Source organism: Aphelocoma coerulescens, chromosome 26, assembly GCF_041296385.1.
Source record: "Aphelocoma coerulescens isolate FSJ_1873_10779 chromosome 26, UR_Acoe_1.0, whole genome shotgun sequence".
In the NCBI taxonomy this organism is placed as follows: Eukaryota; Metazoa; Chordata; class Aves; order Passeriformes; family Corvidae; genus Aphelocoma; species Aphelocoma coerulescens.
The window spans coordinates 2,171,273-2,186,502 of NC_091039.1; the positions used below are offsets into that span (position 1 = coordinate 2,171,273).

Consider the following 15,230-nt stretch of genomic DNA (forward strand, 5'->3'; position numbering starts at 1 on the left):
ACCTTCACCAGGGCATGGGCCAAGTGCAGCCGCAGTGGTGGTGGAGGTGGTCATTAGAGGTCCCTGTCCAACATCCCCTTCCCACACTGCAGCTTGGCTATCCAAGCCCCAAACCTCCCACGGATGGGGATGTCCTGCCCTGGGGACCTGTCCCAGAGCTGCACAACCCTCCAGGGGCAGGGGCTGGTCCCCGCGTCCATTTGAACCCCCTGAGGTGTGGCTGCCACCAAGTTTCCCATCATCTCTCCACCTCCAGAGGGGGCAGGGATGCCCTTTGGGAAGCCAGAGCTGTGGGAGCTGCCAAAGCTTCCGACAGCACTGGGATGAGCTCAGTTTTGGCACTTTGTACCTGGACCCAGGACACCCTGCACCACGGTCCCAGTCCTGGTGTTGAGCTCCCAGAGCAGCATCCCCAGTGCCAGCACATCCCTGGGGCTCTACCCTTTGCTGCTGCAGTGCTGGAACCCCCAGCACTGAGTCCAGGGAAGCCAAAGGGAGCAGAGCATGAGGCTGCTGTGGAGCTGGAGCTGGGACAGGGACACGAGTTAATATCAGTGCTCCAATACAGACTGGACTGAACAGGGCAGGGCTGCTGGACCCTCTCCCAGCTGCAGAAAACTGTGTTGGCTTTCTGGCTCAGGGGCTTTTCTGGGACAGCAGGAGAAGTGGCCCAGAGAAGCTCTTAGCCACTGTCGGGGTCACGGATATGGCTTATACCCCGAGCAGGATGGGGTGGGTTCAACAGCCAGTGGCCTGGTGGGGAGTAGCAGCTCATGGGGGTTGGGGGCTTTGGTCCCTTGTTGGCCCTGGGCTTGCTCTTGCCATCCCCACCTGCAGCAGGTGGTGGGGCTGGAGCTCCCCATGGCCCCTCAGCTACCCCACGCTGGGGTGCCCAAGGCAGGGCTGAGCCCTGGGACGTGCGATGGACGGTCTCTGGGGGACACCTGGTACCGCTCTGGGGGGCTGCCCCCATCACATCTGGAGACCTCTCATTGTAAACCTGCCTTGTGGAAGCATCTTGATCTACAGGATTCACCAAGCATGGTGGGACACAGATGCAAATCACCCAGCGCTGCTCCTCTGGGGACAAAACAGAGGTGGTGGTGCTGGTGCTGGTGGTGATTCACACGGTGCTGCTGGTGCATCCACATTTCACCCTGTGTCTCCTTGGAGCAGCCCTCCTGAGGCTCCCTGTGCCCAGACTGGCCTCCACAGCTCCTGCTGCAACACTGAGGGCTTGGCACCCCACCACCACAGCGGGATCCATGGGCCCTGCAAGCCTCTCCTCAGAGAACCCAAATCTGGAGCTGGCCAGGGGCACTCAGCCTTCCTTGGGGAGGACCAGGGGGAGGCACCTGGGTCTCTTCAGAGGGTCTTCTGCACCGTTTTTCTGTCTCACTGCTGGTCATGCCCCAACCAAGCACAGTGGGTCTGGTCATCTCACACTGTCAGGCTCCAGTATCACCTCCATGCAACGTTCCATGGTTCCCCACATGATTCCAAGGGCAGGAGGGCAGCAGCAGTGCTGCAGGCTGGTGACACAGCTGCTGGGGCAGGTCCCAAGTGCGCCGGTGGCTTTGCACCAGGAAGGGATGGCGAGCAGAGGCAATGGGAGATGCAGCAGAAGGGAGCAATGCTGAAGAACAAAAAGAACCATCCATGTCTTTAACCTCTTCCCCTGGAAGCTATTGGGACTGCCTGGATACCCTTCCAGAGGCATCAAGGGGCATTTCAGCTTAAAACAGAACAAAAAACCGAAAGGAAGGTTGCAGAACTGAGGTATCAGTAGCTCTGGGTCGACTGTCCGCAGTGCCCGGCCGGCAGAGCTGCCTATTTGTTTTTCCCAAGAGCTGCATCTACTTCTTCCTCTGGCTTCAGCGAGTGCCACTGGGCAATGGGCCGCCGGGGGTTGGCCAGCATGTCAGACCAGTGCCGCAGCTCCGTGCCGGTGGAGTTGAAGCCTGTGAAAATCTTGCCGATGGCTTCGTTCTTCCCCAGCTTGTCGTAGTCCAGCACTGTGATGACCACTTGCACTTTCTAAAGGAGGAAACCTTCTTTAGAGGGGTGGAAAGGCGCAGTGGCCACACAGCTCCATAGCCCCAGGGTGCCCCAGGGATGCCCCAAGGCTGAGCACCACTGTGGCTCATTTTGGGGCAGGGCCCCCTCCCTGCTTCCTTCATGTCCTTCCCCGAGGAGCCCAGAGCCCAGTGGGGGCCCGGCTCATCCTGAGCTGACTCACCTGGGAAAGGTCGCCAAGGTGTGGTGTGGGGCTGGACAAGAGCTGTGGGCTACTGGGCAGGGGCAAGGGGCACGGGCAGGGGCTTGCACAGGACATGGAGGGGCAGAAGGCAGTGGCCAAGGGTCCAAAATGCCCCCAGGACCATCCTGTTATGCTTGAGGTGAGCACTGTAGGATCAGGAGCAGAGGAAAGCCCCATTTCAGCTGTGATCTGGGTTAGGGGTTCATCTCCCATGGGCGCTGCCCAGCCTCCCACCTCTGTCCCCCCACCATCTGCCCTCAGCATCAGCCCAGGCCCCAGATGGGACTGGAAGAATCTCCAGGGTGACCAGACCAGGAGCTCAGCAGGAGCAGCTCAGGCTGCTGGGAAGGCTGGGACAAGAGCTCAGGCAGTTCCAGGACATCTCCCATCCCAGAGGAGTCATCAGACAAACCTGTATCTGCTCAAAGGGGATCTCAAAGCTGAAGGACTCATTGAAGTAGGGGTTCAGAGTCTTCTTCTTGACTGTGGTCTTCTTCTTCTTCAACCTCTTGCCATTCTGCAGCAGGTGGATCTTCACGTAGGGATCTGGGGGGCAGGATGGGGCATTAGCCAGGGCTGAGGTGCCCGGGGGACACCACTGGTCGGGTCCCAGGAGACATCTCAACCCAGGGTGAGGGAGAGACCGCCCTGAGTAAAGGTGGGCTGAGGTTTGTGGATGGATGCCAAAGACAAAACAGTTGGGCTGGAGAGGATTTGTGGGAGCAACTGGCCAAGGGATGGAGTTCTTCTGGATTCAGCAGAGCTGGGGAAGGGTCTGGAGAGTCAGACATATGAGGAGAGGCTGAGGGATCTGGGGGGCTCAGCCTGGAGCAAAGGAGGCTCAGGGGGGACCTTGTGGCTCTGCACAAGTCCCTGACAGGAGGGGGCAGCCGGGGGGGTCAGGCTCTGCTCCCAGGGAACAGGGACAGGAGGAGAGGAAATGGCCTCAAGTTGAAACAGGGAAGGTTTAGGTTGGACATCAGGAAAAATTTGTTTATGGAAAGGGTGGCCAGGCATTGGAACTGCCCAGGGAGGTGGTGGAGTCCCCACCCTTGGAGGGGTCCCAAGAATGCCTGGATGTGGCACTCAGTGCTCTGGTCTGGGTGACAAGGTGGGGATCAGGCACAGGTTGATGATCCTGGAGGTCTTTTCCAACAGTAATGATTCTGGGATTCTGTGCTGTGGGCCCCCTTGTAGGAGGGCTGGGGACAGTGGAGTGACAGCTGGCCTGTCAGGTGAGTGACACTGTGTGGGTTCTGGCCTGTCGCCCCGGACAGGAGCAGGAAAGCCCACGATAAAGCTGAGTCCTTCCAGCCATGCAGGTACTGCTCTTGTGGTTAAAGCATGTCTGGAGAGAGCTGAGGACCCCAGGATGGGGCTGGGAAGACACTTTGAGCACAAGACACGCTGTCGACTTAGGTCCCCAGCCCCCAGGTCAAGGAGGAGCACTTTCACCACCCAGGTCCTGCAGCATCCTGGTCCTGCTCGAACCAGGGGGACCAAATTCAAAGCATCCTTCTCAAGAGTTGGGGATGCATCCCATGCCCATCTCCCCTCACCTCCCGGCCAGACCTTGGGCTGCCTGCAAAGCATGAGGAGGCACTGGGGGGCTTTCCCAAGCTCTGCCAGACAGATGGCCCCAGAGTCCTTCCCCACAGAGGATGCTGAGAGTCCCCAGTGGGGCGGGGGGAGGCTGCCTCTGAGCAACACCCACCTGAGAGGCCCCCCACATCCATCTTCTTCAGGTTCTTGGCTTCCAGGATGCAGACAGTGAGCTTCCCGGCTGTGGGCACGTACCGGAGGGAGATGCAGATATCGCCCAGCTTCTCTGGCTGCCAAGCAGAGCAGCGAGTGGAGGTCAGAGCTTTGGCAGTGCCTCGGACTGCAGTGTTTGGACACAATCACACATGCAGGTCCCCCCAAACCCTGCTCAGTCCAGGCACAAGCTGGCACCCTGTGCACCAACACAAGAGTTTGATCATTGGGTCCAGGACAAGCCAGGCCCAGCATAGCACTCAGGATGTTTTCTAGTCTTCATTTTCTGTTATTAAAACATTTTTACACAGAGGAACAACAGGTCAGATCCTGCCCTGCTAGGACATTCATGGCACCCTGGTGGGACCCCACAGTGATCGTCACCCTGAGCACTGAAAGCAGAACTCGCCCCACAGCCAGCCCCCATCTCAATCCCCCAGCCAGGGGTTCAGCTGGCTGAGGGCTGGCTCTCACCTCCTCCTTCTCGCCACTCTGCAGGTCCCGCCACTCCTCGATGGGCTGGCCCAGGTCCACTGTGTTCATGGGCACCTTCACCTCACCGATGATGTCGTGCTTGGAGAAGCGATCGAAGTCGTAGATGGCCATCACCAGCGTCTTCCCACCCAGCTCCTGGTAGGGGACCTGCACAAAGGGACAACGACCGGGCTTCAAGCCAGGCCCACCCACTCCTGGAAGGGAAGGTCAGCACACGGGATTGCTGAAACCAGGGAGAAGGATGGGAGTGGGAGACAAGGTCCTGTGTTATGGATGAAGGGGCTCACCTTGAAGGTGAAGGTCTCATTGAAGGCAGGGTTGAGGGTCTTCTTCTGCACTTTGGTCTCGTACTTCTTCTTCTTGTCAGGGAGCAGGAACACCTTGACGTAGGGGTCTGAGGTGCCACCCATGTCCAAAGCCGGCAGTTCGGCAGCTTGGAGGATCCCCACTGTGAGCTGGAAGGGCGGAGGAGTCCTCAGTGAGACAGCCCAGCCATGCACTGCAGCTGCCAAGGGCTCATCTCCAGCCCAGCATGGGGCAGGACTTCCTCTGGCACAACACCCGGCTCCTCCTTCCCTCGTGTGCCTCCCAGTTCCAACACGGAGACCTGTCCTCTCAACTCCCCCCTGGGCAAACCCCACTCCTCAGCTGAGCCCCAGCCACTCCATCACCTGGTTTGCCTGGAAGTCGTAGTCCAGTGAGAACTGCAGCTTGCCCAGGTTCTCTGGCTCCTTCTCCTCTTCCTCACCTTCCCCCTCTGTCAGGCCCGTCTCTGCGTCATCGTCGTCCTGTTGGTCCTGGAATGGCAGCCAAGGTGTCCAGCTCAGCAGGATGGTCACAGCCCAGCAGCCCCAGCCCCACACCACTGGGGACCTCAGCACCCCAACCCTCCTGGCATCTCAACACCCAGGTTGTCCCCACCAGGGGAAAGGAGACCCACGGGCTGGGGACATGAAGCACTGACAGGGCAGGCTGGGGGTGGCACTGGCTGTGCCACAGCCACGCGGCCACCAGGGAGCCCCCGGTGCTGGTCCAGCCAAGATGATGTGGGGCTGCCAGGGGTGCCAGGACAAGGAACTGACTCCAGTGGAGGGAGTTTTGGTGCTTGCAGGTGGTGGGTCCTGTAGTGCCCAGCCCGTGCTTGGAGGAGCCCTACAGCCAGAGCCAAGGGCTTATCAGGGCCATTTCCAGGCTTTGCAGGCCCAGAAATAGATTGTCCCCAGGAAATCCACCCCCTCTTCCTGCCTCTCCAAGTGCAGTCCACGGGGTGGGAGTCCCAGCTCCTTACCCCCTCTTTGATGTGTCCCCAGTCCCCCATCCCACCCTGGAAGCAGATGATGGAGGAGGCTCATGGTGGCACTTACGTGGAGGGTGTCCCAGAGCAGAGAGGCAGCCAGGGCAGGAGGACAGCGAGGGCACCGTGGGCAAAGAGAGACACGTTACACAGACACCGAGGGACCCATGGCAGGGTGGGGGATCAGGGCTTGTACGACCCCGTGGAGCCCCAGAGGACGCAGCCCTTGCTCTCCACTGGGGAATCCCACCCCACATCTCCCCCCTCTCCTGCTCCAGCCCTGCTGCATGCCCATGGTGCCCACATGGCTCTGAAGAGCAGGGACAGACACCCAGATTCTCCCACCCCCTCCAAATGGCCGTGGGTCAAGGCCATTGAAATGGCCAGGGTGGCCCCAAGCCTGTGGGTACCAAAGCCCACCTCGGGCTGGCCCCCAGGATGAGATACCAGCACCTGCCACTACACCACAGACTTTCTGGGGATCCCAGACTGAGGGGTGTTTTGGCCTGGTGGCCCTGCCCTCTCAGCTAAAGGCTCAGAGAAATGAGTGTGACCCAGAGGGAGGCAAGAGACACAAAGGATTAAATCAACATTTCCTGGCTCAGGTGAAGCATTGGCAGGTCCAGGCCAGCTTGAGCCTGGTCTGCCTGGGCCACCAGACACTGGAGGACAGTGCTGCTGTCTCAGGTCCTGGCTCCACTGTCCCATCCCGGGGTCCTGGTGGCTCCATCCCAATCCGCTGCCTGATCTTTGAGTGCCCTGGCACAGTCCATCAGTCAGCCAGAGGGGCTGTTGGCCAAGCAGCCCAGGAGGACATCACCTGGTTGCCTGACTTCATGTCCTTCATGTTCATGGCATTCTTCATGCCTTTGCCCTTCTCCTTCTTGTTCTTCTTCTTCTTGCAGCAGCACTTCTTGCAGATGCAGAAGCAGCAGGTGAGGATGAGGAGTCCAGCCACCACCGCGATGGCGATGAGGGCCCAGGGTGGCACTGTGGGCAAAAGCCAGGGTCGTGGTCAGCCCTGTAGCTCCCTCTCAGCCACCCAAAAGCCTTGTTCCACAGGTTGTACTGGGACCAGTGTGATGGGGGGGTCATCAGGAGGGTAACACCTGGGAAAGGAGCTACTCACGGGGGATCTTGTTGAGCTCATTCATGAACTTGTCCCTCAGCTTGGTGAACATGTCCTCCTTGCTCTCGCCCGGCCCCGCAGCCTCAGTGGAGTTCTCCATGGTGCTCATGGGCAGCGTGCTGGCCGTGGCCTCCGGGGCCATCATGGATGCTTGCTTGAACGTCATGGTGGGTCAGGGGCTCCCTGAAACACATCATCTCGGTGGCACACAGGTCCCTGCTGCCCCCACTCCTCCCCAGTGTCCCCAAGACAGCGCCTGCGTGGGCAGCAGGGCTGCACCAGGACACCTCATCCTCTGCTAGAGGGGCACAGACCCAATGTCTGCGAGAGGTCACCTGGATCCCTCACGAGCCGTGGGGAGCCCAGCTGGCCCCTGGGTTTCCTGGCCCTTGACATCTCCAAAGCCACTGGGAGCATCACCCAGCCTTGCATCAATGATGGTGCCAGCTCTGAGCCTCCCAGGGACAATGGGGACACTCCTGGGGGGACATCCACCTGGCAAGGCCCCTTGGGATGAGGGGAGGGGGGTTGCATCCCCAGGAGAGAAGAATGAGGTCAGTCTGGACAAATCCAGCCCCACCATCTCCTCCTTTTCTCAGGCAGGGACCCCAGGCATGGGGCACCCACAGGGACCCAGCGCTGGTGTGGCACCCTCAGGACTTGCTCCCAGCCCCCAGGGCAAGCTTCCAAGTCTGGGAACAGAAGAGGAGCAACACACCGCTCTTCTTCCAGCCCCCAGGGGGCTTCGGCAGGGCACATTTTCAGGATGGATGGAAGCAGGGAAGAGCTGGCTCTACACAGCAGTGGCGGGTTCAGTGAGCAGGTCAATGGGTCGACTCACATGTCACAGGAACCATGTCCTGGGTGCCACACCTCCCAACCTCGCAGGGCTCCCCTGGCCAGCCCAGCTCCTCCATAGAGCCAGGGAACGTGTTCAGGTCACAGCCAGGGCTGCAGCACAGCCCGACGTGCTCAGCATCCCCTTCCCAGCCCAGCCGGGTCTGAGCACCCGCCAAGGATGGGGACAGCCATTCTCTTGCAAATGTGGCTTTGGCTCCTGCAATCAAACCTGGTACAAAGTGCCCCCACAACCCAGCCCCAGCCCCAAAGGGTCTCCGTGACCTCCACAACCCCAGCTCCAGCCCCAAAGTGCTTCCACAACCCCATCAGAAAGCAGCCTGCAAGAGAAGACCAGAGCAGGGAAGAATGCCAGGGAATGCCAGTGGGGTTAAGGAGAACTCCAGACTCTCCAGCAGGGAAGCAAAGAGACAAGCAGGATCACAGATAACGCAGGCAGGAGTTTCTGGGGGCAGGTGGGCTGTGGCTTGAGTGCACCCCCTTCCCTGCATCTCTTCTTCCCTCCTCACCATCAAGAAGCCTCCTCGCCCAGAGCATCGTCCCCTGGGGCCAGGTGCTCCTCTGCCCTTCCTGCAGCACTGGAAAATGAGTGCTCTCACCTCAAAAAAAGCCATCCAGAGAGACCTGGGGGTGTTACTGCCCCAAACTGACACTGCCATGTGTCTCTGGCCACCTCGCAGGTGAAACAAGCACTGAGTTACCCGGAGTGTGGCTCCACACCTGGACACCTTCTTCCTGCACCACTGCTCCCAGGGGAATATCCTGTGGGGGTCTGGGGGGCCCCCCATGAGGGGCAGTCCTTCACACAACAAAATGAGGTGATTATGGGACTCCCACCCAGACAAGGTCCCTGCTGCAAGCACAGGCTTTGCCACCCAGTGGCTTGGCCACGGCCACCTTCCCACCCCACGGAGGGGCTGTCACCGCTGCAAACACCAGCATCAGCATCACCGAGCCCTGAAACCTGGCACCGGGGGCTGGAGCAGGATGCTGGAGGTTCCCCACAACCCCCACATCCTGCTTGGGGTGAACCAGGAGCTGCTGCATTTAACCCCTACCCAGCTGAGAGTTATTTGATCTCGAGGGCCTTGAAGGTTCCCCAAAGCTTCCAGCAGCTGAGGAGACCTGGATATGTGTCTGTCCCCACCACTTGAGGGGTTTGTCCCCATCACTGCCCATGTGCACCAGGGTGGGTGGGAGGAGAGCCAGGATTTGGAGACCGAAGGCTGCTGAGGGTAACCTCCGAGTGCTGGATCCTGCCCCCCTGACCTGGGGCAGGGGTCCTGGCTCTGCCCTGCACCCATGGATAAAGGGTGAGGGATCCAGGCCACTGACACCCTGCCAGCTCCCCAGAGAGCATGAAGTGTGGGACCCCAGGGTTGCCCTCCGCCGCAACACACCCCAGGGCGCTCGCTCTGCATCCAACCTGCCACGCAAGGTGGGCAGCACCCAGAGGGGGCACCTGGATGAGCCGCCTCTCCTCCCAGCCCTTGGGCGCCCAGCCCAGCACTGCCCGGGGGGCAGGCGAGCCCAACTGCTCCTGCAGCACGGAGCCACCATCCCCGGGGACAGGGACAGCGGGGACCGCTCAGCACCCGCAGCCGGGCACGCCCCGCAGCCCACGGGTGCGCACGGGCAGGGCGGGAGGTGCCGGGGTGTGTCTGTGCACCCGTGAGCGGGCGAGGGCCAGTGCAGGGCACGGGGTGCTGGTGCACTGGGGGTGTGCACGTGTGGCAGTGTTGGTGCGGGCCTGTCCGTGCGCTTGTGCAAACACGTGTGCGTGGGACACGCAGATGTGTGAGGGTGTGCACGCTTGTGCAAGGTGTGTGCACGGGGTGTGGATGCGTGTGTGTGTGTGTGTGAATGCTCGTGCCCGGGAGGTGCCCGTGGCCGTGCACACCTGCCCAGGGATGTGTGGCCCCCGCGCTCGGGCAGTGCCCGGGTGGCTCTGCCAGCATCTGCACGTGGCTGTGCGCGTCCTGCCCTGTGCGTGGCACTGCCCGCAGCCTGTGCAAGGGCTCGCACACACACACACACACACACACACACACACACACAGCCCCTCTGGGTGCCAGCGGGCGTGTGTGGGACCCCGGGAGCTGGGTGCCAGGGGGGGCTCTGGGGGCAGAGATGCAGCACAGGCGCTGGGCCAGGGAACTGCTGCTGCTTTGGGAGGTACTTGGGAGCCTTTGCGGTGCTGCCCGGGGCTGGAGGGCTGCTGGAAGCAGCAGGCCTCACTGCAGGGGTTGCTTTTGAACCGGGCAGCCTAATTAGCATCACTAATTGCTCCCTTGTGGGAGCTGAGGACCGGGAGAAACTGAGGCCCGGGAGGGGCCTGCGGGGAGCCAACCAATGGAGACCCTGTTGCTGTTCCCCCTCCAGCTGAGTACTTTACAGCCCCCGGGGGCCTGCAGCCCCTGCCGTGGGGGCGGGGGGCTGATCTTGCACCCCCCGAGTGAGGGGACCAAGCTTTGATCCGCCTCCCGCACGGGCTGGGCAGGGGGGGCAGTGCCATGGGGGCAGCCTGGGCGGGTCGGGGACAGCCAGGGAGGGAGGGGAGGCTGGGAGGGCAGGCAGTGGGGCGGTGTGGTCTTGGGGATGTCCCCTCACCTCCCCACTGTGCCGCCACCTCACCGGGTGTCCTCGGGCACAAGCGGGGCAGCCCAACCCCTCAGCTTTTGGGGCAGAGCTGCTCCCGCCCCACGGCGCAGGTTCTCAGTGGGTGGGGGCCCGTCCCAGCCCCGCTGTCCCCGTCCCAGCCCCGCTGTCCCCATCCCAGCCCCGCTGTCCCCGTCCCAGCCCCGCTGTCCCCATCCCAGCCCGCTGTCCCCGTCCCAGCCCCGCTGTCCCCGTCCCAGCCCCGCTGTCCCCGTCCCAGCCCCGCTGTCCCCGTCCCAGCTCCGCTGTCCCCGTCCCAGCCCCGCTGTCCCCGTCCCAGCTCCGCTGTCCCCGTCCCAGCCCGTTCCCCCCGGCGGCGGGCGGGGGCCGTGCGGGCTCGGCTGCGGCACTGCATTGCAGTCCTGCTCCGGCTCCGCTGCCTTTTTTTTTTTTTTTTTTTGCCTTTTTTTTTTCTCTCTCTTTTTTTTATTCCTTTTGCAATTTTTTCCCCTCCTCTTTGCAAGTTGCGGCAGCCGCTGGCGAGGGGCCGAGCGGCCGGCGGTGCGGGCGGGAAGGGAGCTCGGCCCCCCGAAATCCACACCGCACCCTCAAACCCTGCCGAGGACTCGCTGCGGTTCTTCAAGTTTCCTCTTCATTCCTGCCTGCTTTGGAGTTGTTCCTCGCCCCCCCCCCACTGCTCCCCGTCACCCCCCCCGCCAAGATCTCAGGGTCTTAAGGACATAAAGAAAATATGAGGGTTATAATTAACCATTTCTATCAGTCCTTGGCCGAAGAACAAGCGTGAGTTAAGGCATCATGAATAAATCCTGGCTAGGAAGGAGCCCTGTCCTGCCTTGCTGGCCCCTGGGGATCCTCCAGCTCCTCCCTGGGATGCAGCACCTATCAGAGGAGGCTAATGGGAATGGTAGGACCCACTGAACCCCCCCCCCCCCCCCCCGCCCAGAAAAAACTCCACCAGGAGCTCCCCATGGAGCAGGACAGGGTGGGCTTCAGCCAGGCAGCTGCTGCAGAGACCCCATGGGGCAGAGGGTGGGGAGGGCCCCCCGTGGCACATCACCCGTGCACCTGCATTACACTGCCCAGGTGCCACCTCAGCCCCCCCAGGGCTTTATCTTGCTCCCCATTGCTCCAGACCCCCACTGAGTAACCCTGAACCCCCAAAACCCATCACCCTCACAGTGCATTTCTCCCCTCATGCACCCCCCTGCAGCCCCCAATGCCTCATCCTGCACCCCTCAGTGCAGCACCCCAAATCCGCCACTGCAGCACCCCCACACCCCAGAGGACATCCCATATCCCATGCCTGCACCAGGTTCCCTGACCCCTTAACATATCAGCCCAGCCCCCCTTCATGAATGCACCTGCATGCTGCACCACCCTCAGAGCCCCTAAAGCCCTTCTTCACCCCACACTGTGTTACCCTGCACCCCCTCAGGCAGCGTCCCCCAGCTGCAAACATCTGGCCTAGAAGGAGCCCCCAGGTCCCCCTTCCAGCAGAGCCTCAGGGGCTCAGTGTCCAGCGAACTCCCTCCAGGCTCAGCCCCCAAACTCACCCCAGCTGTCCCCCCACCCCCCCGTTAAAGCTGATACTGAACCCCAAGAAGCTGCACTGAGCTCTAAACCTCCCTGGCTCCATCACTGATTTTAGGGAGCAGAGGGGGTGGGGGTGTCCCCCTCCCTTTTTACTGGCAGCACCCCAAGGTCTGGCAGGATGTAAATCCCAGGCTGGAGCCAGCGATCCCATCCCCATCCATCCCCAGGGCATTCCCTGTATACAGAAAAGCAGTTTAGACACTGAAAAATCCCCTTCCTGAGCCCTTCATCCCTCCTCCTCCTCCATCCAAGGCTCCATCCCAGAGACCCCCCCTATGCTGCTGCAGCACCTGGCACAAAAAAGGGGATTTGGGGTTTCCCCAGAGCTGGTCCCATCATGGGACTGGTCACTGTATCACTGCCCCAGCAGGGGCTCCCTGTCTGGGTGAGGTGGGGAAGGATGGAGGAGGGGGATTCACTGGGGGGGGGCTTTGAGGACCATGTAGGGAGAAGCAGGAGATCAACAGGGAGTCGCTCTCATCAGCCAGGGTGTTCTGCAAAGGAGCAGACCCAGGATGAGAATTTGGGGATGCACAGAAGGACCAGGATGTCCCTGGACACGGCAGCACTCAGGGAGCTCAGTCCCCACCATCAGGGTGAGGGCTTTTGGGGAATCCAGCTGCTGGAAACCCCCCTGCTCCTCTGCAGGGGCTGAAGGAACCTCTCCTCTCCAGGAAGGTGAAGGCCGTGGGGATGATGGAGAGCAGGAACAGCAACAAATGAAGATTAATGAGGCTGAGGCAGCAATTAGCAGCAGCCGGCACCGACTGAGCATGGGCTGGGCATGGGCAGGGGGGTACGGGGGGGGGGGGGCAACCACGGCCCTGCCAGCCCAGAGTTATGAAGTGTCCCATGGATATCCGGATCTGAGGGAGGCTCATGAGCTAATGAAGGGTGGCTGCCACCATGGGCCCAGGGCGATGAGTTATTGCTCCTTTACGGGATGGCAAAGCCAGGTCTGAGCTGTCCTGCTGGGACAGAGATGTGGGCACCCCCCAGACTTCCATGAACATCAGCTGGAGGAGCTGACCCCAAAACTGTGCTGCCGTGGGCTTGGGCTTGGATGACCACAAATGAAAATCCCAAGCCAGTTTCAAGGCAAGACCTCTCCCACCCCAATGCCAGCGGGAAGCCTGGGCACTACAGAGCCCGCAGGATCCTGCAGCGCAGCCTGGGGGCAAGCAGAGACTCCGGAGTACAGCTGAGACACTTGGCAGTGCCCCACCCGGATCCTGATGCCAGCAGGTGTTTTGCTTCTGGGGTCAGAAGCACAAGAGCCGGAGGGGGAGCTCCCATCTCTCACTGGCACGGTGCCTGGGCATCCCTCCGGCCTTCCACGGGTCCTGGCTCCCCAGCGCTCCCACCACGTCCGGAGCGGGACACGGAAGGGACACGCTGGGCCGGAGTTCCAGCTCACAGCGGTGAGACAGGAGACTCTAATTAAGGCAAAAACATGACTTGGCTTCTAATGGTCATTTAATTACCAGAGAATTCCTGGCTAGGGATGTGTGAAGGCACGAGACCAAAGGATCAGGGAGGAGGGAGGGGAAGGGGGTGCTGGGTGGGGAGATGCTGCAGGACCCTGGTGCAAAGGGGCTCTGCAACAGCCCAGAAAACCCCTGAATCTCATCCCTGTTCCCCTTCCCCAGCCCCAGCACGACACCACAGCAGCTGCATCAGCGGTGCCAGACCAGACCCTCAGCAGCCAGGATGGTGGCGCAGCTCCCAGGGCTTGGGCAGCTCTTTCCCTGCGATCCCCCCACACTCCCACCCTGGTTCACTGTGCTGAGGGCAAGGGGAGTCCCTGCTCCCCCAGCTCCACGCTTTTCAGGGGAGGGTATTCCTACAGCACAGGTAAGGGGTGTGATGGGGTGAGGACACTCCAGTAGCAAGGGGCATCACAGGACCTGAGCTGCTGAGACATCACCCTTGCAGGGACACATTTTCCTGCCCCCAAACCCATTATAAGCAGGTGCTGCTGGCCAGACACCCCCACCATCCAAGGAAAACTGAGGCACAGCATGGGAAGCAGCGCCCTGAGAGAGGAAATCCCTGAGCAGGGCTGAAGCTCAGCATTCCCCCAGCTCAGAGTGGGCCAGTGACAGCCACCAGACCTCACTGGGACCCCCAGCAATGCTCCCCATCCTGCAGGCTCCAGCAGCATCTCCGGATGGCACCAGAGCTGGCCAGCACCCCCCTCCCCACCACGGCACACTCCGCTCAAAGCCTCAACACCCACCAGCACCCAGCTCAGCTAATTAAAAATAACGACTTGCTGGGGTTCAGCAGCCCCAGCCGCAGGCTCTTCCCCAGGGATGAGTAATTCGAGGAGGGCACCACACTGCACAGCTCGGGATGAGCTCCTGCCTTGCTGCCCCACATGCTGGAATCTGGGCTCCTCATCATGGACCCCCCGGCCTCACGGAAGGAGACTCAGCCCCTGCCTCACGAGGGAGAGCTTGTAAAATAAAAAATTAAAAACTGATGGTGGTTTCACAGCCAGTGCTGCCTATGAGAGAGGATTTGCCTTACAGCAAAACCAAGCGAGGTCTAACAGTGAATGTGGCCTTGAGGCAGCCTTTGTCCATCATTTGGGTTCCAGACTGATGGTTTCTGGTGTTCCCAAGCCAAACCATCGGCTCCTGCTGCCAGAAGTCTCCCACTGAATGGACACCTAAAGGTCAGTGTGGGGAAGGGATGATCCCACCCTGCCCTGCTCGCTCCTGTGCATCTCCTCCTGCAAAGCATCACCCCAGCCAACATCCACCATGTACTGGGGTGCCTCTCATAATGGCACGGGCCCCCCAAAGCACTGTGACTCAGGGAGATGGCAGGTTTGTCCTTACCCAGGGACACCTCCCTGCGTGGGGACCACTGCTGGCACCCACCAGGGCCAGGGCACCCAGGGCAGCAGCTCAGGGGTTTTTCTGTGCCTTTGCCTCTAAAATCAGAACAGCACCGAGGTGAAATGGGGGATGAGGGCAGTGACAGCCTGCAAGGCCAGCGCCCACATCAGAGGAGAGGAGGACCCACCGCTGGGCACTCAGAGCCCTGCCTGGCACCCAGAGGTGCTGATCCCCCAAAGCTCACTTTTTCTAGAGGGATCAGGCCCTGGCTCTGGCTTTGCAGCTGCCCCAGGAAGGAAGGGCAGGAGGGAGCTGAGCTGGGACTGGTGCCAGGGCTCCCGCAGGAGCCGGGGCAGGTGCTGCCACAGCCACTGCCACCTG

General features: G+C 61.1%; 1 protein-coding gene across 1 annotated transcript; it reads right to left on the minus strand.

The window, feature by feature from the left end:
* Positions 1–1,830: 1,830 nt before the first annotated feature.
* Positions 1,831–7,099, minus strand: SYT2 (synaptotagmin 2). Its single transcript, XM_068995817.1, has 8 exons — positions 6,934–7,099; positions 6,625–6,794; positions 5,182–5,298; positions 4,798–4,965; positions 4,490–4,657; positions 3,975–4,092; positions 2,673–2,806; positions 1,831–2,037 (listed from the first exon to the last, which is right to left on the minus strand). The coding sequence occupies exons 1-8, from the start codon at positions 7,097–7,099 to the stop codon at positions 1,831–1,833; spliced, it is 1,248 nt and encodes a 415-aa protein (XP_068851918.1).
* Positions 7,100–15,230: the final 8,131 nt, after the last annotated feature.

Bases quoted from the DNA above. Each gene is read 5' to 3' on its own strand.
- SYT2 (XM_068995817.1), bottom strand. From the start codon at position 7,099: ATGACGTTCAAGCAAGCATCCATGATGGCCCCGGAGGCCACGGCCAGC. The intron at 2,807-3,974 runs GTGGGTGTTGCT...CCTGCCCCCCAG, and splicing joins GGATGTGGGGGGCCTCTCAG to ATCCCTACGTGAAGATCCAC. The intron at 2,038-2,672 runs GTTTGTCTGATG...TTCCTCCTTTAG, and splicing joins TCCCCTTTGAGCAGATACAG to AAAGTGCAAGTGGTCATCAC.